The sequence below is a fragment of the Melanotaenia boesemani genome, chromosome 21 (assembly GCF_017639745.1).
Source record: "Melanotaenia boesemani isolate fMelBoe1 chromosome 21, fMelBoe1.pri, whole genome shotgun sequence".
Taxonomy (NCBI): Eukaryota; Metazoa; Chordata; class Actinopteri; order Atheriniformes; family Melanotaeniidae; genus Melanotaenia; species Melanotaenia boesemani.
This window is the reverse complement of record NC_055702.1, coordinates 13465536-13485490: the sequence shown is the minus strand read 5'-3', so window position 1 is coordinate 13485490 and position 19955 is coordinate 13465536. Positions and strand designations below refer to the sequence as shown.

Here is a 19955-nt window from a genome sequence, read left to right as displayed (position 1 = left end):
GATACAGGGAGTGTGATGTAGTCCAGAGAACTGCAACGCAGGTCAACAAGAGATGCAGATAAAAATGCAAAGAGTAATGTAGGCGCAAGCAATGCAAAACAGTCCTGACTTACAAGACTGGTAGTGGGCTAGGCAGGGTCAAGGCAGGCAAGGGTCACCAATGAGAAGGCAGAAGTCCAAGACAAATTAAAGGAGCAACGCTGAGGCAGAAATATAAGGTCTTACACACTGTGTTACAAAAGCTGTGGTAAAGTCACTGGCTTGCTGGGCAAACAGCAACAGCCAAACTGGCACTGGAGGGGTGATAAGAGGAGATTTAAATGCCATGAGAAACAGGTGAGTGGCACGAGTGCAATTACCAGGCAGAGGTTAACACAATCAGGAACCTGGCAAGTAGAGTATCAATCCGATCATGACAGTTAAACCTTCCCCTGTGAAGGATTAGTTTCTGAATTGACTTAGATTAGCTCTAATCATTATTCTTGCAACTGGTTTAGTTTAATCCAAGAAAGGCCCCAAACTGGAACTTATTTAAGCCAAGTTTCTCCAACTGACTTTGAGTTAATTCAGCTTCAACAGCCATTTTAGTCTGGGACTAATCCTAAGCTCTGTCTCTGAAACTACAGCTGTGGATTAAACTGCACCTGAGACCCCCCTGATTTAAGCACAATAGCTGCACAGCTACATTCAAGTATGCACCAAGAACAAATGTAATCAATCATGACAATCACTCAATAATCTTTTTGGGCTTTTGAAAGTTTTTTTTTAATTATTTTAATTGTTTATTAACTGAACAAAACAGATTAATTAATGTATGAAGTAAACATTGCCTTTTATTGATAATCACAGACATAAACCTTTATTGTGACAATTTCTTAACAGTGACAAAAAGAAATTTATCAGACACAGTGTACAGTTGAAACAATGAACAATCAGGTGTGTAACAACCTTGCAATAAAATATTACTAGTGACCAGAAAATTAACTAAACTGATACACATAAATCAGCTATGTAATACTGTAATAATGTTATGGTATAGCATTATTAAGGCCCCATAATTCTGTGGTTGAGCAGGACTTGTCATGTACTTTGAAAGTGCACATTTTCATTCATTTTAGATGTCTTCCCAAACACAACTTATTTTAAAAAATTATGCTTGTAAGGGTCTCTGGAGGTCTGGTGTTGCCGGGAAAGTATTTTTTGTACGCTGAATTTCAGCCTTGACAGCAGTATACTGTGTTAAGGGGTGGCTCTGAGCAGAGGAGGTTACATTAAGTGTTAAACCTGCACTTGGGAAGCATCAGTATCAACTGTCTCTGGAGCCTTATGCAGCCGTGGTGCTAAGGGTTATGATCTTTTGTTATCAGTTAAAAAATGGACTCTAACAAGGCAACTGTTCCTGGTGTAGATGCTCGATAATGTCAAAAGATAGACCGAGTGAGACAGAGATGTGACAGCCCTTGTCAAAAGGCTTCAAAGCATTGACAGCTCCTTACCTCCCCGTGGAGGGACAACAACACAGTCAAGGAAACCCCGAGGATCACGGCCTCCCGTCCGGATGACACCAGCAGGAGTCAGCTACCCTGCTCCGTGTAGCTAGCATTAGCTAAGCTAACAAATGTCTTACCTGAATTCGACAGAATTGTAAATGGATTACTTAATTCAGACGTTAGTTGGGGTTTATGGGACCTGGAGCTGTTGAGTAGTTTGCTGTCACTGGAATGTGCGGACAACATCTCTTTTGGGACTGAGAGCGGTTGTGAAAACTGCTAAAGGTTTTCCAGGTAAGACTTCTATTGTTGCTAATGTTAACCTTAGCTACACAACTTGACGCTAGCTAATTTGGGTATTTAACCTAACAACCGTAACTATTATTTAGTTACCAGTGTAATCTTAACTGGCATCACTAATTTCAACTGTTGGATGATACATAATAACTTGACAGTCTAAATGCGGTGTTTTATTTATTTATTTATTTTTTGTTTATTTGTATTTATTTATTTAGACAAGATTTTGATTAGTAGTTAGCGATAGCCAAATTTGGCATTCCTCATCTGTTCGTTAGTCCACAGTATCGCAGCCGTTGGTAAATCAACTTCTACGAAGTCAGTTTCGTAGAAACATTAAATATCCCTGAATCAGTGGCTTTGTCATGAGAGTTAATATGGGGCCACGTAAGGGTTGTTTGCTCGCATTGTTTTGATAAACAAGTTAATGGGATTGTTAGGCTTCTTGGCCAGAACTATAATAATTTGTTGTTGAGCAGTCATCGTTAAATTGGCTCTCCATGGACACCCTAATAATGTGTAACAGAAATATTTGCTTGTGTATAGTAATAAAGTATAAGAAAGGAGCTTATTTAATTTAAGGTTTGTAATTTGCTGGTCATTCTTTCTTCCTGTCCTCTTTGACTTGGTTATGCAATGCCCAGATTCAGTGTCTCTATTGATTTATTTATTTGAGTAAAGCCTTGCATCACAGGCATTAAATGGAGTTTTAACAACTTAGTTGATGAAATTTATGAAGTTTCTTGAATATTTCACTAGAGTTCTCAGTTGCAGACACAAACATAACAATTAGGGCAATCTTCATACATAATTAACTGTGTAAGTTGTATAGAAGTATCAATTAGAATATTTTATCCTGTTCACCTGTTGGTACGCTTCATCAAATATGTTTTCCTTACACTTTTTTTTTTAACAAACTACTTTCACAGTTTAATAAGGTTCAATTCAACATGGATGGCATTTTTAATTGGAAGGTATTTATGTGGAATCCAGGCAGATTATAGATGGATTTAGTTTAGCTGACACAGCAGAGTTATCTTGTAAGTTTTTAATCTGAAATTCTCAGTAATGCAGTAAAGAAAGGTTGTTTTGTGTCTGTTGGTTAAGTAGTGTTTTTTTTTTGGAGAATTGACTGTAAAATTACTGGTCCAACATAGGCCCAGGCTCCCATGTTTCTGTTTATTTAAGGTGTCCATTTTTGCCATTCAGACTTCAAGACAGACTAGATTTTAATGTCACATGTCCAAGAATGACTAAATGTTTTACATACTTTTTGTGTGACACAGATCCAACCCAGCTAAGTTACATTTTTGTTCTCTGTTTGCATTTCTCTTTCTAGTCATGATGGAAGGACTTCATAGCCAGGCTCTCAGCCTGGACCCACGCAGGCAGGAACTGCTTGAGGCTCGCTTCACTGGAGTTGGCATGGCCAAGGTTGGGACAAGTATAGCACTATTCGCTTATTATGACGGGTTATTGTAAATGTGAATGTTGTTTCTGCAGATGTTGAACTTCAAATAGGATGTAAATTGGTTGATTCTTGTATGAGTTTTTGAAAGACAGCATTTTAGGAAACTATGGTGATGTCTGATTTTCAACGTAAATCAGGTCAATTCTTAGATACAAAAAAGTATATACCAGTTTTTCGCCTATAGTACAATGAGCAGTTTTCTCTTGTAACTCTATCAGGTTAGAAAAACTCGTCAGTCTTTGTTTACTTTGCTCAGAGTTAAGGAGTTTGTTTCAAAGAAATGATCCGTTGTAATGCTAAAGATGGAACAAGACAAGCTCTGTTTTGGCTGATACAGGAGCCGGTCAGCAGCTCTTTGTTTCATTTGAGGCTAGTGACACTGAAATGGCACAGCATTTGAAGCTCACAGAATTGGTTCTGTGCTGTGCTTTAACACTGCTGTATAACTGCGTAACACTCTGTGTGGGTGCATATATAAGAAAATGGCCCTAAAAAAGGCAAATAGTGTTATTTATGACTGGCCTATATAGTGTTCCAAAATAAATTGGTGGGCATGCTAGCTGTGGTATTCAAATACAAATTATATTTGACTGTGAGTATGTGGACTACATATAAGGTTGTTTTAAACTGCCAATCAAAACATTGCAATGAATATGTAAAGTGTACATGCTAATATGAAGACTGAGAGAATTGCTTGGCTGTTTGTGTGACCTTGAGCAGCAGAGAGCCAGCAGGCGTTAAAAGCATTAGCCTGCTGCCCCAGTAAGCCTGCTGTTTCTTCTTAGTCTCATAAGCTAGTCATGAATAACCCCAGCTGGATGTGGTTTGAAGATTTGCAGATTAACATGGGGATCTGTATTATATGCCCACTGTTTAGGGGCAATCCTTTTAAAGCTTTTATTCAGAGATACATTAGCTGACATTAAAAAACATGAAGAATAATCTACATTTGTGTAGCATAATTTGTATTATTTCAAATAATTTGTCATAAGAGCAATAATTATTTGGTGTGCTTGAAAACTGCATTTTTGTATGATAGGTTATGGTGTTGCACGTAGCTGTTATCTCAGTTTTTTTTTTTTTTTCTGTTCTACTCACAAGAGTGGCACATGACTAATCAATTGCATTGTTTCCCTTCTCCATCATAGAGTTCAGCCAACAGTGAATCATCAAACCAGTCTCTGTGCAGTGCAGGATCATTCAGTGACAAGGAACTAGAGGTTAGTTGAGAAGAGAAAAGTCAGCTCAGACTAAATGAGAAGTGACAGCATACCAGTTCTCAATTCATGGTTATTTGTGCACTACCCAACCTTTGGTAGTGGTTTAGATTTGTATTATTAGTGCTTTTTTCTTAGGCTGATGAACATTGCACAGTTTATTAACTTTAGTTTTTTTAAGTTTTAGCTGTTGGTTTTTGTTACACAGAGGAGTATTTTATTGTATAGTAACAGAAATGCAATTTCCCTGTTAATCTAAGTATATGGAACCAAAATGATTTAGAAATGATTCCATTTAATTTTAGCCTTTATTTGTATCTTTGCATATAGTCAGGAAAAAAAAAAAATTTTTAAATGAGCGACCAAAAGTACTATCTGAAATTTATGATTACATGTATAGTATCATCACACATACTGTCTATTATCACAGGGGTTTTAATCTTCCTTCTGTCTTACATTTTTTCAGAAGTTGTCTCACTACCATCCTCATCCTTTTATCATTGTGTCCAAACCAATAATTTTTTTCTCTCCATTGTGTTTCAGCTGAAATTACCATCAGATGTGTTTAAAGTGATTTACTACATATACTTTTTATTAACTTCCTACATGTTGATTCCACAGTATTTGCTCGCATTTTGTTTTAAGTTGTCTTCTTTTTTTATTCTTTCTTTTTTGGCGTTTTGTCAGTATGGCTCGTTGAATGAGCTTAAAAGAAACAAGTTTAAATCAAACATACTTCCATGCGCTTGTCAGACACCAGAGAAGAAGACCAATGAGAGAAGCAGGAAAAGAAAAGGAGACCCCTTTGACAGCAATAGCCAAGGCAAGTCCTGTAGGTACAGGCAGAACTTTTAAATAAAAAAAGTCACATGAGATTTACTGTAAATCTTTGTATTTGTGTTTTTTCTTTATAGGAAAGGGAAGGTGGCACAGAACAGGTGATTATTTTGAGGTGAGTACGAGCTAAATGTAGGTGATATTAATAGTTCTATTTACTGCAATTTTCTTGAGGTTTTTTTTTTCTCATTGTTTCAAATCACCCTCAGTCTTTACCATCTCATCCATATGTTCTGAGAGATTCGGCAAGTTCACCTTTCTCTGAATAACCACTCTGTCCTTTTTCTTTCTGTTTTGTGCCTGTGCTCTTTGTCAATGACTCCATGGCCAGTTTGCTGGTAGCAGCGGCTCTGGCACCAGTCCTGCCCGAGGCATCCCCATGCTGGTGCGCTCCGTCTCACAGCACTCACTGTCTTATCCTCCGGTGAGCACCAGCATCCATCTTCATAGCTTTCATCTGCTTTTCTCTTTTGTTAATTTTAGTTAAAATCAGCTGGTTAATAAAAGTCTTCATCTACATACTTGTAAGAATGTAGATGAACTTAACTACTGGCCAGAGAAAACGTGTTTATTTTAATATTTCTTTGCTGCTGTTGTCATGGTATCTAAAGGTAGCGTTGTTTTAATGTAGCTCGTACTGTGAGCTAGCATGCAAGGCAGGAAACAGCACAGGAGGACAGTGTGGTCATAACTGGTGTGTGCAGAATGTAGTGTTGGCAGTGACCTTGTTAGGGATTTTACTACTGAAATGGTCTGAATTTAAATCCTCTTCACCTGCCATTTTCATTCATCATATGTTAACATGATATCTGTCCTCATCACAGCTACAACATCTTGTCCGCTGACCAACATGTAAATAGTCTGTTATAGCAGAGGGGCATGTTCAATCTCCCTTTGCACAAAAGGGCTTTGTGAGGAAGTTACTGTTTTAAAACGATACCTTGGTCAGCAGGAAAACTGGACTCTGATCCTTGATTGATTGAAATGCATTATGTAGAACCCACTTTCTGGTCCTCAATCTCTGTCTCAAAGATACATTTCACACCATTTAGTGGTCCCTGGGCAGTTGGCTCATTTAGTGATGCCTCGGGACGGGTGCACATATGCATCAAGTTTGAATTACAGATTGGTCATTTTGAATGCTTATGTGCAGCTGCTTAATATGTGATAGCAGCAATTGTTTGTCTAATCATTTAATTGGCCAGTGTAGCATTTTATTATGCCATTGCTTGCTGCTTTGATCAGATACAATTTGCAGAAGAATTGTTTGCATGGCATCTACTCATATTTCAAAATATGCTAGTATGTAATAGAAACCAGTAATAATTAACTGTGTTTTTTCAGAATTGTCCTAAAATGTGGTACAAGACAGACCTTTGTAGGTAAACATAGTATGTTTGGGCACATGGTTTTAAAAAGGCTCTCTGGAAAATTACTTTTATCTGTGAAAAAGGAAAGACTCTGTGGCAGTCTTTAATCAGTGTTGTAAATAATTTAGTTCCTTTTTTGCAGTCTCACTGCAAACATTACTCTATGCTGTTTATTTTCATGCAGTGTACTGAATGTTTTTATGCCTTCCAACATAATGATAAAAAAAGCATTATTGTTATTATTATTATTATTATTGTGCCTCAAAACTTTTTTCTTTTAAATAAGCAATCAGTTCTCATCATCTTAATAGCTACAATAGTTGTTGGTTTATCTTCCTTCTAGCTCCTTTTATATCTCTTCCTGCTGTCTGCAATTTATGATTGCCATATTTCATCTTCTTTGCTCCACTTTCTCTGGAATGTATTTTTTAGGACGGCAGTCCTTTGTCCACAGGCTCAGCGCACACAGACTCCTCATCTTGCAGCTCATTTAAGACGGCTCCCACACGCTCCTGCTCACACAAAGCCATCCAGGTAACCGTCTTACCTGAATCACAGCTTGACACCATGAAGCTTGATGTTTCCTTTATTATTGTGTCGGTATAATTTCAGCATTTGTTTGAGTATATTTTGAGATTTTGTCACACTTTGCATCTTTCTCATCTTGTTACAGAGATATTTTTTCTACACGTTTTCTAAACTTTAGATCTAAAAAAAGGTTGAAGTCTAGTTGAATAATATGTTGATACCATGAGTAAATGTTAAGTTTTGAAGGGCTCTGTTTCCCACAGTGTTTCTCATTACACTAACGGGCTAAATTACAGCTCCACATTTTGAATTTACATAATTTTCTGAATTATAAGGTTTGATTTTTAAAGATTGAGTACTTTGCATGAAATAAAGTATAAATGTATGATTTAATAGAGGACGATGCTAACTGCTGCCTTGTTGATATGTTTGCTGTACCTCCAGTCAGATCTAACTCTGCTGAAACTGACTGCACTGGAGAAGGCCAAAAACTCTGACCTGGAGAAAAAAGAAGGGAGAATAGATGACCTGCTGAGAGTAAGATAAATGCTTAATGTTATTAAAATCTTACAAGTTTAACTTAAGTTTTGAGTATTTGGAGTAGAAATAAGAAATATTTTTTTATTCTAACCTTTTTGTGATTGGATGTCATATATATGTAAACAATCAAACAAATGCAACACAGTAAATTTAGATTTCTAAATTAAATTAGACTCATTCACAGTGTGTCTTGATCATCTGAGTCCAGTTTGCTTCTGCTTGTCACATCAACCCCAGTCTGTTTACAGCTCATGATTAATGAGGAGTCCTTATTAACTTGAAAATGTCCTTGTGGCTTTATTTACATAAATGTAAATGTCAGTAATGCAAGCTGCAACACTGTTTTTCATCAAACATATCAGTTTGAGAACAAACTAGGTTTGGGTTTTTGTATTAAGATTTGCTGTTAGAGTGCTTTTGCATGTATTTGCAGGCTAACTGTGACTTGAGGCGGCAGGTAGATGAGCAGCAGAAGATGCTCGAGCGCTACAAGGAGCGGCTTAGCAAGTGTATGACCTTGAGCAAGAAGTTGCTAATTGAAAAGGTTGGTGTGAAAATGATTTGCACATGCATGATTGCTGGACATAGGATGTCTTTGTTAGAGAATGTGAAAACCAAAACAGTTATCTTTTATCTTTGGGACACATGAGGACTTTACTGCTTATTATTGTTGTTATAGTGAAAGTCAACAACAACATTTAGTTTTTTAAGTATGCTCGCACAGTTTTATCCTTCTCATCTTTTTGTAGTCAAAACAGGAGAAGATGGCATGCAGGGACAAGAGCATGCACGATCGCCTCCGTTTAGGTCATTTCACCACCGTGCGCCATGGGGCTTCGTTCTCCGAGCAGTGGACGGATGGATACGCCTTCCAGAACCTTATCAAGTCAGCATGTTAGAGAGGCACGAATATTTGTTTTGTATTTAGCCCAATTTTCCGACCAAAAATGTTCATACCAGATTGTTTTTTCTACCTCAGACAACAAGAGCGAATCAACTCTCAGCGGGAGGACAATGAGAGGCAGAGAAAGCTGCTGGGGAAAAGGAAACCACCCGTGGCCTCAATACCACCACCCAACGTAGAACAGAACAAACGCAAGAGCAGAAGCAATGGCCAGGAAAATGAAACGTAAGACCACAAACAGCAGCACAAGTCCATACACACTGCTTAAACCAATGTCTGATACCTCTGCTTACTTTTGTGTCATTTTCTTGAGTGTCACGTATGTGTGGGTGTGTTTTTAAAGATGGTTAGCATATCATTGATCATATATATCACACAGGTTGTCCCTGGCAGATTACCGTGAACAAGAGGAGATTTTCAAACTTCGACTCGGTCGTCTAAAAAAGGTACCAGCTCAACTGTTAGACTTATTTTTAGTTATTTCTGTACTTTTTTTTTCCTCAAGCCTGTGATTGTATGCAGGAAGAAGCAGAGGTCCAGGCAGAGCTGGAACAGCTGGAGCGGGTTAGGAACTTGCACATACGAGAGCTTAGGAGAATCCACAATGAGGACAACTCACAGTGCGTATATCACAGTTTTATATATACTTTACTCAAACCCTGCTTTTTAATTGGTTTAAAAAAAAAAGGTGGCTTGAAGAAGTCCACCTGTTTAACAAAATCTCTCTCTGCAGATTTAAAGACCATCCCACACTGAATGACCGATATCTGCTATTACGTTTACTTGGAAGAGGTGGATTTAGTGAAGTTTTTAAAGTAAGTATGCACCATTTATGTGGCCTCTATCTCTTTTTAATTACCTTTTTTTCTTTTTTGTTTTACAAACTGTACATTGTGCTTTTGAGTAATGCATGGAAGAGTTCAGGTATGTCGAAGAGGGATTTGCAGCATTACTGTTGCCAGTAAACCGCTGCTTCACACCTTGCTCTGATATTGGATTTGTTCATTAATATTCTTTTGCAGGCTTTTGATTTTACTGAACAGAGATATGTGGCCATTAAAATTCATCAACTTAACAAGAACTGGAAGGAGGAGAAGAAGGAAAACTACCACAAGTGAGTCTGAAACTGTCAGTTTTCATATCTTCAGTGTAAACAGTCTGAAAATGTTTAACTTGTAATGACATATTACGCAATGTATCTTAAATCCTGAAACAGTCTTTAAAAGTTACTGAATGTATAAGCTCAAATCGTTCATCCAATTATTCATCTTTTCAGACATGCCTGCAGAGAATACAGGATCCACAAAGAACTGGACCATCCTAGAATAGTCAAACTCTACGACTACTTCTCAATCAACGCAGACTCGTGAGTGCCTCACTCTACATAAAACCTATGGTTGTGTGTTAATAAGAAAAATGTTTGTTTCATTTTTACCTTAATATTGATTGTTGAGTGAAGTAAAGCAACGAGTCTGAATTTCACTAAATGAATCCAGTCATTTTTAGCTAAATCTGACCTGCTAGTATATACTGTATATTTGTTTTACATTTTATGTGTTCATTTTTATGTGTTTAGGATTTGCTGATATTAATGTTTACACATGTGACTCTTGAGCATCTTTAGTGGAAATGATAAAAGGTGATCAGTAGCAGCACTTTTCCAGGGAGAAAAACATCCATTTGTTGTATTATTTCTTGCAGATTCTGCACAGTGCTAGAATACTGTGAAGGCAATGACCTGGATTTCTACTTGAAGCAGAATAAATCAATGACAGAGAAGGAGGGTCGCTCCATCGTCATGCAGCTTGTCAATGCACTCAAGTACCTCAATCAAATTCGACCACCCATCATCCACTATGACCTCAAGCCTGGTAGTCACATGGAGTTTTAATGCATTTTTGCAGTTCTCCAGTAGCCAGAGGATAGTAACGGGCAGCCTATTTAACTTGATCATGTTTTATTTATAGGAAACATCCTGCTGGTTAATGGCACAGCCTGTGGTGAGATAAAGATCACTGACTTCGGCTTGTCTAAGATCATGGATGACGACAGCTACAACTCTGCAGATGGCATGGAGCTGACCTCACAGGGAGCAGGGACCTACTGGTAAACACGTCATTTAGTAATCAATGAATGGGTTCGTAAGTTTGTAGAGCGAATGCTACAATCTTCCAGTGCTGTTTAGTGAACGTCTATCTCCTTTTCACTAAGGAAGTATGTAGAGAACATATCAAGGAAAATGTTTTGTTGTGGTTTCTGTGTCTCACAGGTATCTGCCACCTGAGTGCTTTGTTGTTGGGAAACATCCCCCAAAAATATCCAACAAGGTGGATGTTTGGTCTGTAGGAGTCATATTCTACCAGAGTTTATATGGCCGCAAGGTAACCACTAACCTGCATGCCACAACAGCTTATATTTTCTTTTTGGAAGAAGACCACCTGTTAGCTGACTGTCTGTTGTCTTTATCAAGCCATTTGGTCATAACCAGTCGCAGCAGGATATCCTCAAGGAAAACACCATATTAAAAGCTACTGAGGTGGAGTTCCCCCCCAAACCTGTGATCACCACAGAAGCAAAGGTGTAGTACTCATCTGCTTTCAGTCCAAGTTAAATGCTGTCACTCTGTCAGTTTCTTGTCCCATGAGGAGTAAGTGCTGCTCCTCAATGAGATAAAATTCCTGCTTATAGAAGACAATGGGGTATAACCATGTATTTCTCAAGGTTGTATAATTTAATGGAATCTGAGAATAAAAAGTGGGTCCAGAATAAATATTTTGTCCCTTATTACCTATTTTTTTAGGCCTTCATTCGACGTTGCCTGGCTTACCACAAGGAGGACCGTGTGGATGTGCTGCAGTTGGCCAACGACCCCTTCCTCATGCCCCATATTCGTAAAGCCTTGGGTAGCAGCACAGCTCTGGTGCCCCCTAGTCCATCCACATCCAGCTGCTATAGCTTCAATGCCTCCAGCTGAGGTTAGCTGAAAGAAGCAAGAGTAAAACTCCACAGTGGACAAAAGCAGCACAAATTCTTTGCACTGAAGAAGCTCCCCCTTTATAGAGCATGATGAGAAGGAGGGATCCTCAAAGTGTGAATGGAGGCAGAAAGGTGAATGGCATCGTAATGCAATAGTAAATGTGCCCACCACTGTTGTCCAGCAGTGGTAAAAATGAAGGGCCAGCCTCTGGTTGTGGGCTTACAAGAACCCAAAGATTTGCCCATATGCATGCACTAATGTAAACTTTGGCTCATTTCAAGTTTTTTTTTTTCTAAATAACAATGACAAACATCTGGAAGATTTGCACAACTGACAGACTCGGATGTATGGTGTGTGGAAACTTGCATGCCCATATTATAGAAGGTTTAGAGGAGGAAACATTAATAAAATGTCATCCCATAATGCTTAAAATTCATCATCTCTCAAACTTTACAGTATTTAGACTCAAATACATATCCCTGTCAGATAAAAACCCTGATGTTTTTAGGAAGGGCTACTGCAAGTCATGAGGAGTGATTGTTGTCTGAGGTTCAAGTCCTGTCTTGATGACTCCCTAAATGATTAATCTGTGAAGTAAAACAGGAGAGAGCTGATTCTGGAAAGACATTTTGACCTTTTTTCCCCACCAACTAGAAGTTGGCTTATTATTTCTATTAAATCCATATTTTCCATGAAATTGACCCATCTAATGTCTGAATGAGTGTTGTGAGGCAAGATTCAGCTAAAATAATTATTGAAACAATTAAAAAGCATTTGGTTAACACGTGTGTTGTCTTATTTGGTAGGATGGGTGGGGAGGGATGAGCAATGCATGTTTGGTTCAGCAATTACACCAACATTAAATATATTTCATCTTAAAAAGTACAGACATTTTCTCACAGCATAACAATTTATTAATTCAGTCCCACAGTTAAAAGTTGCATATCTTATTGAATACGAACACAAAGCTGATGTATTAATGCAGCTCTTAACAGTTTGTAGAGTATGTGCAGGGCACATTCAGTGTTAATATAGTGACATACTCTGATTAAATATTTTAATGTAATTAATATTTGACGGGGAAGTGATTTCAAAATTTCAGAGCAACATGGAAAACCTTATACCTTTAAAAAAACAAACTTGGAGCTATATTTAAACCACATTCTTCAGTAAAAGTGGGTATTTGCTTAAATTTGATGTTTTTAGAAAATTGCAGTTATGTTGATTACAACAAATAATGTGAACTGTAGTTTCAGTCTTTTAATGACCCCACAACTTCAAATCTCCACTGTGCAGGAAAAAACATTGCATTTACTGTGGGGGGTCTAAACTGATGCTCTTGAAAACATCTCAATCCAGTAAAAACTTTGTTTTTTTTCCTTTGGCTACATATCCCACTCAATCATAAGAAATTCATTTATCAGGTGCACATGACTGTAAAGTCAATATATCAGGTCCAGCAGGTTTATCTGTTGTAGAACTGTGAGGTGACCCAGGCCAGTCCCCACTTCAGATTGGTGAGCATAAATTTGAGTGCCTTGGTCCACTGCTCCTCAGAGTTGAACTGAGTTTTTATGGAGTAGGAGCCTCCGCTGCCACCTGTATCCTCAATTTTCCCCTTCTCCACATCCATCCTGAGACACAGTGGGGGAATAACAAAAGAAAAAAAACATCCATTTACAGCTATCACTTCATGATAAATAACATAGAACAGAATATAAATCTTCTAAGCTATGGTTCGACAGATAAAATAACTTAAGGTTACAGATTTATACTTAGAAAAGTCTAATATTTGGACCTTGTCTAATACTAATCACTGTATTAGTAAACCTCTCAGCTGTCATGTTTGCCTCAACTGCATAGTCAGCCAGTTGTATCCTTGCAAAATAATCTGCAGCAATAGCAATAAAACTTCAGACATTTACAGGTTTATTTTAAATGGTTGCAAAGATGTGGTGGGGGAAAAAAAAAGCTAAGTCTGCAGGTATCTGACCTGTATGGAAGGCAGAAACCAGTGTCTCCCTTTTCCACCTCTTCTTTGAACTGCTGGACACAGTCCAGGAAGGCCACCATGGCATGATCAAACTTATTGTCCCAGAAAAACCTTAAGCCACCTGAACAGTACAATGGAAGTTCCTGGAAAATCAAAACAAGGAAAAAGGGCAGAACTAGCACCTGGATGACTGCTGAAATGATGATGGTGAGCACTTAGTAGAAGAATACTGTTACCTTTGACTTGTCTGTAAGTGACTCTAAGTAGGAGTGGTTTCCATATGGGACAAGACGATATCTGGAGAGACAAGAGACATGGTTGAGTTAAAGATTGTTGGTAGACTGACAAAAACATTATGGTAAGAAATACTAAATGATAGTAACATTGCAAAATAGATTTTGCTAAACAACTGAGGTCATACAGAAGCAACAGCAAAAAAATAAATAAATAAATAAAATGAAAGCAAATAATTTGGGTACCTCTGAAAACGCAGCCCCATTTTATTGGCCAGAGCGTGCAGCAGCAGTACCGTCTGTCCCCAGGCTGCATTGATCTCATTCCATTCCACAGGAACACTGGGAAGTCGACCCAGTCGAAAGTTGTTGATGGTGCCAAACTGGCCACTATGCCTGGAAAAATTCATATTTTAAATAAATTTTACTTCCTTAATCCAAATTAAATCTTTGTACCGGTAACTTATAAATTATTTGTCGATAGAGAAACTGATTAGCTATGAGCATAAACAAGTATGTGTGTACCAGATGTGAAATGTTGCATTGAAAACGTTGGTCTTCTTTAGGCGATCTAGTTGAATCTGGCAATAACGCATTTGGTTGTCAACACTCTTCAGCTCATCATCCAGTTCTAGTTGCTGCCGTTTAAACTCGCTGTACTCCTTTTGGTACCTTGCAGCACAGAGCAGCGGGGGCACACGGAACAGTTAGATCCTGTATCATTCATAATAAACCCCTCTACACCACCACTAGACCACTCACTGTAGCTCCTCTGTATCCAGCTGCTGAGACTGGATCCTGCTCTGGGCCAGATCCTGTGCTACAGCAGTTCTCTGCTCCTCCACAGCCTCCAGCTCCTGGACCAGGGCGTCCTCCTGCTCTTTCAGCTGTTGCAGCTCTGCTAGCAGGGTCTCCTCTTCCTCCACCTGTAGGTTTGATAGCAGCTCCAGACACTGCCTGAAAATAGATTGGAAACAGCCATTTAACATCTTTTTCTCAAAAGCTTAAAAGTGGCATCCAGTAGGATTAAACTTTATAGTGCACCAGCTCACTTATAATTCTGGCACTCATTCTCTGTGATGTTAAGCTGTGTGTCCAGATGGTCTAGCAATGTGTCAGTGCATTCCTCACAGAGTGGGTGATCCACATCTGTCTGGCCTGACATGATATCAAAAAGGTCACTGGTTACCTAAGTGGAACAAGGTGACAAGCAAAAGTGTCACTTGGTTTTGTCACATAGTATTCTTGTGTTCTTAAATTTATTTGATGTATGAGAATAACAATCACCTTAAGTCTACGACTAAGATTTTCCATGGTGCCACCATCAGATGCATCTCCAATCAGTGTGAAACTGTTAGCGCTCTCTGTTGACATCATCCTAAAAAAAGAAGACAATGAATCAAGATTCAGCAGTACTGTCAACTTTGAAGGACTAATGCCTCAGCAGATGTACACTGCAATCACATGCACTCAGTGCTGTTTTAAAAAAATGAATGATCCTGGCTGCTTACCGTGCAGGAGGGATGTATTTTCTTGACACTCCATCTTGCTTGTTTTCCACAAAGGTCTCCTAGAAAAAAAAAAAAAAAGCAAAAGTCAATTCTGAGCACCAAGCATATTTCCAGGACACAAACAAAATGAAATTTTTAAAATACATTTTTTACGCATAGTGGGATTGTGGATAATCATACTGGGTGATTATTAAACTCAGTACAAATCATTTCTCTGAAATGTCTCTTTGTCTCTGTGTTATGTCAGAGACACACTGGGTGTTCTTGAACATGGTGTAAACAGTTTAACCACATACCTTTCTCAAGCCAGTTGAAAGTGGACTTTGTGGTTATAAGAACAAGATTAATGGGTGAGAGTGGGTGGATAACACAACCATTCTTCCCTGTGAATTGCACTGATTCCCATTCAGTGTCCTTGATAGTAGACAAAACGTCTGAGTCGATGAGAATCTACACAGCTACACACATATTCAGCCGAGTGTAATGATGAGCAATGGCCCACCTCTGGTGCTGCCTCGACCTCGCTGCTTCCAGCTTGTTTGCTTGGGGTCACTGTGACCAGCGGGGCTGAGATGGAAAAAATGTCACAATGTAGAGCAAAGAAATAAAGATGTCTGTTACATGTCATAGTACCTACGATCTATCACTGAAGGTGTAAATACCAATAAGTTCTTGGATGGTGACTCGGTCGAGCACATTGAAGGATGTGTCCAGCTTGAGCGGCTGACAGCACCGCTGACAGACGAAGCTAACTTGCATGGTGGTACTCGACGACTTGGAGCCCTCCATTGCTATCTACAAACAAAGCATGAAAATAAATTAAGTAAGAAACACAATGAATAGGCAAATACAATGGTATCATTACAGTTAGGAACATAAAAATAAATTAATCAAACCTTGCTTGCTAGCGTTTTTTCCCAACCCGTTACACTGCTAGCTTTTATTAGCTTTGCAGTTAGCTTGTGTTTAGCATAGAACCATAGTGTGTAAGAATAAGATAGATATAAGACATACTCACTTTATTGTATCTTAAAACTATTCCATTACGATTTTGTCTTATATGAGTCTAAATTAGAAACTGGCCTCGATTTACTTGACAATCTCATTTAGCCACTTCCTTATTGTTGTTTACGGTGGTGTAACTTCTTCTTCTATCCTTTAGTTTGGACAGTTTCAATGCTGTATCAGAGTGCTGCTGCCCTCTGCCGTTTACTACTAAGGACCCTCTTCTTTCTTTTTGTCTGGTTCTTTTATTTATTTTTGGGCAGTTGGCTCGGTGTTGATTATTGGACAAGAAAACTATATCAAAATTCTGGAACAAGACATCTGATCAAGCAGAAGAAAAGTTTCAAGAAACACCAGACCATATTATGTTAAAGAAACCTTTTCAGCCTCAGTAAAAGTGTTTTCAGGGTTAACTATAAATGATTTTATACAGTCTTTAGACATTCTGTCAGCTTATTTATTTATTTATTTATTTATTTATTATTTTACAATACAAATCTAGTCTGAAAGTTTCTTTTGCCAAGTGTTTATTTCCCCCAATTATTTCCTGGTGTCCAAATAAAACCCACCTTACATCTCAATTTTTTATCTTTGATACACTGTGTCATTGTATCAGGTCTGTACTTTTTAACTAAATGATGTCAGTAATTTACACTTTACACCTTTAATATTTCCCTCATTTCTGCTGTAAATTCAGACCTGTGATCTGACAATTAAAATGTTATTTTAAAAATTTGTTAAAATCATTTACACCATATGCTGTATAGCTTTATTTATATGTATTAAAATCGTATTACCCTATAATATTCTGTCACAGATTCGTATCCTATCCTTAAAAACAAAAGGGCCTTCCTCTGAAACGCTTGTGTGTGGAGTCCTGAACAGCAGGGGGCGCTGTGCCTCCAGATGTATAACTCGGGTAAACTAAAGCAGCAGAAGAAGATTAGTTGCGGGAAAACTAAGCGGATGAGACTTATGTTGATATCTCTGAACTATAAGGAAAAAGGTAAATTTTCCTGTTTGCGTTGTTTTATAGTCACCAAAGAGTGCGATCTACATTTACCTTTCAGATATTAGTCAGGTGTACGTGTTTTTGTCGACTGTCTCAGTGTTATGAATGTTAAAAGAGATGAATTCCGGTTGTGTAACTAAACATCATAAACAAATCATAGCTGCGGTTAGATAAAGTCATGTTTAGCTTACATATGATGGACGTTGACATTAAAATGTATAGTTGCAGTATATTTACAAAACATGGGCACGGAGGGTTTCGACGAAGCGTACAATGATGTTGTGCTTCGTATTTATATTGTGCTGTTCGCTCAATGTAATGTTAAGATGCTTTATTACCATAATAATTTAACATAAAAATATTACAGGATAATTGGTCATTACAAAAGCAGTACATAAATATCTGGACATTATTTGCACTGAGTTGCAAATTTATTTACGGAACACAAGTGGAATAAACCTGATATTAAATAAAGTAATATTATTCCAACGTTGTATATTCAGTACAAATTTAGACTTATTTATTTATTTACTAAGACTGTTAAGAGGAAATGCTGTACATTTTACTGAATCACATTTACCTATCAGCTTGAATTAATTTTTACTTCATAAGTTGGATTTTATTTTAAATAGAACACATAACGTTTAAATTACTACTGCCAAGATGAGCTGTAGATAACTCACCAATGTTCTTTTTGGAAGCAATTGGTCTTTTTTTAATGTCTAACCATTTTATGGTTCAAACGTCAATAATAATTTTGACATTTTTTGAGCACTGAATAGTTGAATGTTTGAAAAAAAAATCTTTTGAAAGGGCCACTTGGAGCCCAAGGTAAATGTGACAGCATTCCCAAGTGTTCAGTTGATTAATTGGGAATACTATCATTAGTTCCAGAAACAGCTACACACCAAACAACTGCTGCATAAGTAAAATAATGTTTTTAAATAAATGCAGCAGCAATAATAGTCTTTTGAACTAATAATATATAAAAGTATAACATAAGACATTTTCCTGCACTTTTTTTTCCCCTCAACTCGTGTGCATCATTCTGATTATTCTTTATGCTTTTACTTAATTTGCCTTTTAAATGCTGGGCTTTTCCATGTCACAATGTGGTATAAGTACTTTTTACTGAATATTTCATCTTGGAATTCATTTGAATCTTATATTTAGAGTATTAGAACCTGTTAATAAGCCAAAACTGTAGAAAGACAGGCTTAACAATGTATCAATTATCTAATGGAGAACAATAGGAAGTAGTGGCCAAAGTACACACGTTTTATAACTTTACTACAGAAGTCAAAGTTAAACTGGTTTCCGAGCTAAGTCAACAATGGGACCTTTCACAGACATGGTGTAGGGTAGTCACTTAGACTATTATCATTATGCAATGTATGATTTCCATAGTTCCATAGTTATGGATTTCACACGGTTCATTAATCAGTTCTGTTTGCACTCTGTATCCATGCTTTTATGCCTGCCACTTAAAATGTAGTAGTTCATAATGATGTGGTGCTTAGCAGTGTCACCTGACAACAAGAACGCTCCTGATTCGAGCCTCAGCTGGGAGTCTTTTTGTGTTTCCTCTGTGGGATGTGCATGTTTTGTCAGTGTATTGCGTGTCCTCCCACACTCCCAAAACATGCATGTTTGGTTAACTGGTGGTTCTTAATGGATTGTTGGAGTGTCTGTGACTGTGCTTGGTAGTTTGTCATTGTGTTGGCCCTGTGATGTGACTGGCGATCTACCCTCCTCACCTGAAGGCAGCTGGGATACGCTCCAGCCTCCTCCACTATATAGTTTAGGTTGACAGTGTATTTGTTCACTGTGATTCTTCAATCAGACTTGTCAGTGGCAGCCTTTAAAACCATGAAAACCCCAAAGGCCACAGATGTCAAAAAAGGGATTGCAGTCCTGTGGGAGACTCTACAATGTCCCATATGGTGAGTTGCATCCAGAGAAAAAAAGCTTGTAAAAAATGAAAAAATCACATCCAGCGGTTGTATTTTGTATTAAGAGTCATTTTAATATGTCCTTTTGCCTTTAGCTTGGATTTAATGACTGCACCCGTGTCCACTAAGTGTGACCACCAATTTTGCAAGTAAGATGCTGCTGTAGCTTCCCGAGATGATTCAAAATGCTTTGTTAAAAAAAAAAAAAAACAACTCAAAACTAAAAAAATTCATTCATTTATGATTTTCCACTTATGATTGCTTTATTTATTTTCTGTTCTGCCAGATTTTGTATGATGAAACTTTTGGACAACTCTAAACAAAACAGAGCCAACTGCCCAGTGTGTAAATCCAAGATAACTAAAAGGTTGGATGGCCCAATAAGCCTGATGTTGTTATATTTATTAGTCTCAGAAAACGCAGTCTTAAAACCTGCGTTATTACGCTGTAATATGTGCCTGTGTATACAGGAGTTTGCAGGAGAGTCCTGGGTTTCAGAGACTTGTCACCGGATTGCAGGACATGATACAGGCATATCAGCATGACACTGGAACAAACTGTAAGTTTAACAAAGACTATTAAAAGCTACAGTACATCATGGAGTTTGCTTGAATTGCA

At 37.8% G+C, this 19955-nt stretch overlaps 3 protein-coding genes across 10 annotated transcripts in view; 2 read left to right on the top strand and 1 right to left on the bottom strand.

Moving 5' to 3' along the window:
* Positions 1–1000: 1000 nt before the first annotated feature.
* On the top strand, positions 1001–12415 carry LOC121632219 (serine/threonine-protein kinase tousled-like 2). Of its 4 annotated transcripts, none has more exons than XM_041973477.1 (21): positions 1001–1784; positions 3127–3221; positions 4407–4478; positions 5163–5298; positions 5390–5427; positions 5644–5736; positions 7115–7216; positions 7655–7747; positions 8184–8294; positions 8500–8636; positions 8730–8879; positions 9034–9100; positions 9177–9274; positions 9388–9469; positions 9677–9768; positions 9931–10020; positions 10356–10525; positions 10622–10760; positions 10924–11035; positions 11125–11232; positions 11455–12415. In XM_041973477.1, exons 2-21 carry the CDS (start codon positions 3129–3131, stop codon positions 11626–11628), a joined length of 2157 nt encoding a protein of 718 aa, XP_041829411.1. In that variant the 5' UTR covers positions 1001–1784; positions 3127–3128; the 3' UTR covers positions 11629–12415. The 4 variants fall into 4 exon arrangements, with proteins under 4 accessions (XP_041829411.1, XP_041829413.1, XP_041829410.1 ...); XM_041973479.1 differs by having other exon boundaries at positions 1004–1784; positions 3139–3221; XM_041973476.1 differs by lacking the exon at positions 1001–1784 and adding an exon at positions 2101–2174.
* Positions 12416–12876: 461 nt separating this feature from the next.
* On the bottom strand, positions 12877–16536 carry becn1 (beclin 1, autophagy related). 2 transcript variants are annotated; one of them, XM_041973480.1, is made up of 12 exons: positions 16387–16536; positions 16031–16163; positions 15871–15935; positions 15369–15427; positions 15145–15235; positions 14910–15046; positions 14620–14814; positions 14383–14529; positions 14104–14253; positions 13861–13921; positions 13625–13767; positions 12877–13265 (listed from the first exon to the last, which is right to left on the bottom strand). In XM_041973480.1, the coding sequence occupies exons 2-12, from the start codon at positions 16155–16157 to the stop codon at positions 13097–13099; spliced, it is 1344 nt and encodes a 447-aa protein (XP_041829414.1). In that variant the 5' UTR covers positions 16158–16163; positions 16387–16536; the 3' UTR covers positions 12877–13096. The 2 variants fall into 2 exon arrangements, with proteins under 2 accessions (XP_041829414.1, XP_041829415.1); XM_041973481.1 differs by having other exon boundaries at positions 16383–16526.
* Positions 16169–19955, top strand: part of LOC121632218 (breast cancer type 1 susceptibility protein-like) — a 25343-nt gene continuing 21556 nt past the window's right edge. Inside the window, exons 1-5 of one of the 4 annotated variants that reach the window (XM_041973474.1) lie at positions 16169–16191; positions 19238–19328; positions 19433–19486; positions 19624–19704; positions 19808–19896. In XM_041973474.1, coding sequence (XP_041829408.1) covers position 16191; positions 19238–19328; positions 19433–19486; positions 19624–19704; positions 19808–19896 — 316 coding nt within the window. In that variant the 5' untranslated portion in view covers positions 16169–16190. Of the gene's footprint in view, positions 16192–17311; positions 17380–17434; positions 17457–19228; positions 19329–19432; positions 19487–19623; positions 19705–19807; positions 19897–19955 lie in introns of those variants that run through there. The other 3 variants (XM_041973472.1, XM_041973471.1, XM_041973473.1) reach the window with 3 other exon arrangements.

Excerpts from the sequence above, each read along its gene's own strand:
- LOC121632219 (XM_041973476.1), top strand. The coding sequence starts at position 2,153 with ATGAGAGTTAATATGGGGCCAC. Across the intron at positions 9,101-9,176 it reads GACTCGGTCGTCTAAAAAAG|GAAGAAGCAGAGGTCCAGGC; the intron begins GTACCAGCTCAA and ends GATTGTATGCAG. Across the intron at positions 9,275-9,387 it reads CACAATGAGGACAACTCACA|ATTTAAAGACCATCCCACAC; the intron begins GTGCGTATATCA and ends CTCTCTCTGCAG.
- becn1 (XM_041973480.1), bottom strand. The coding sequence starts at position 16,157 with ATGGAGGGCTCCAAGTCGTCGAGTACCACCATGCAAGTTAGCTTCGTC. Across the intron at positions 15,047-15,144 it reads ATCTTAGTCGTAGACTTAAG|GTAACCAGTGACCTTTTTGA; the intron begins GTGATTGTTATT and ends TGTTCCACTTAG. Across the intron at positions 13,768-13,860 it reads CACTTACAGACAAGTCAAAG|GAACTTCCATTGTACTGTTC; the intron begins GTAACAGTATTC and ends TTGATTTTCCAG.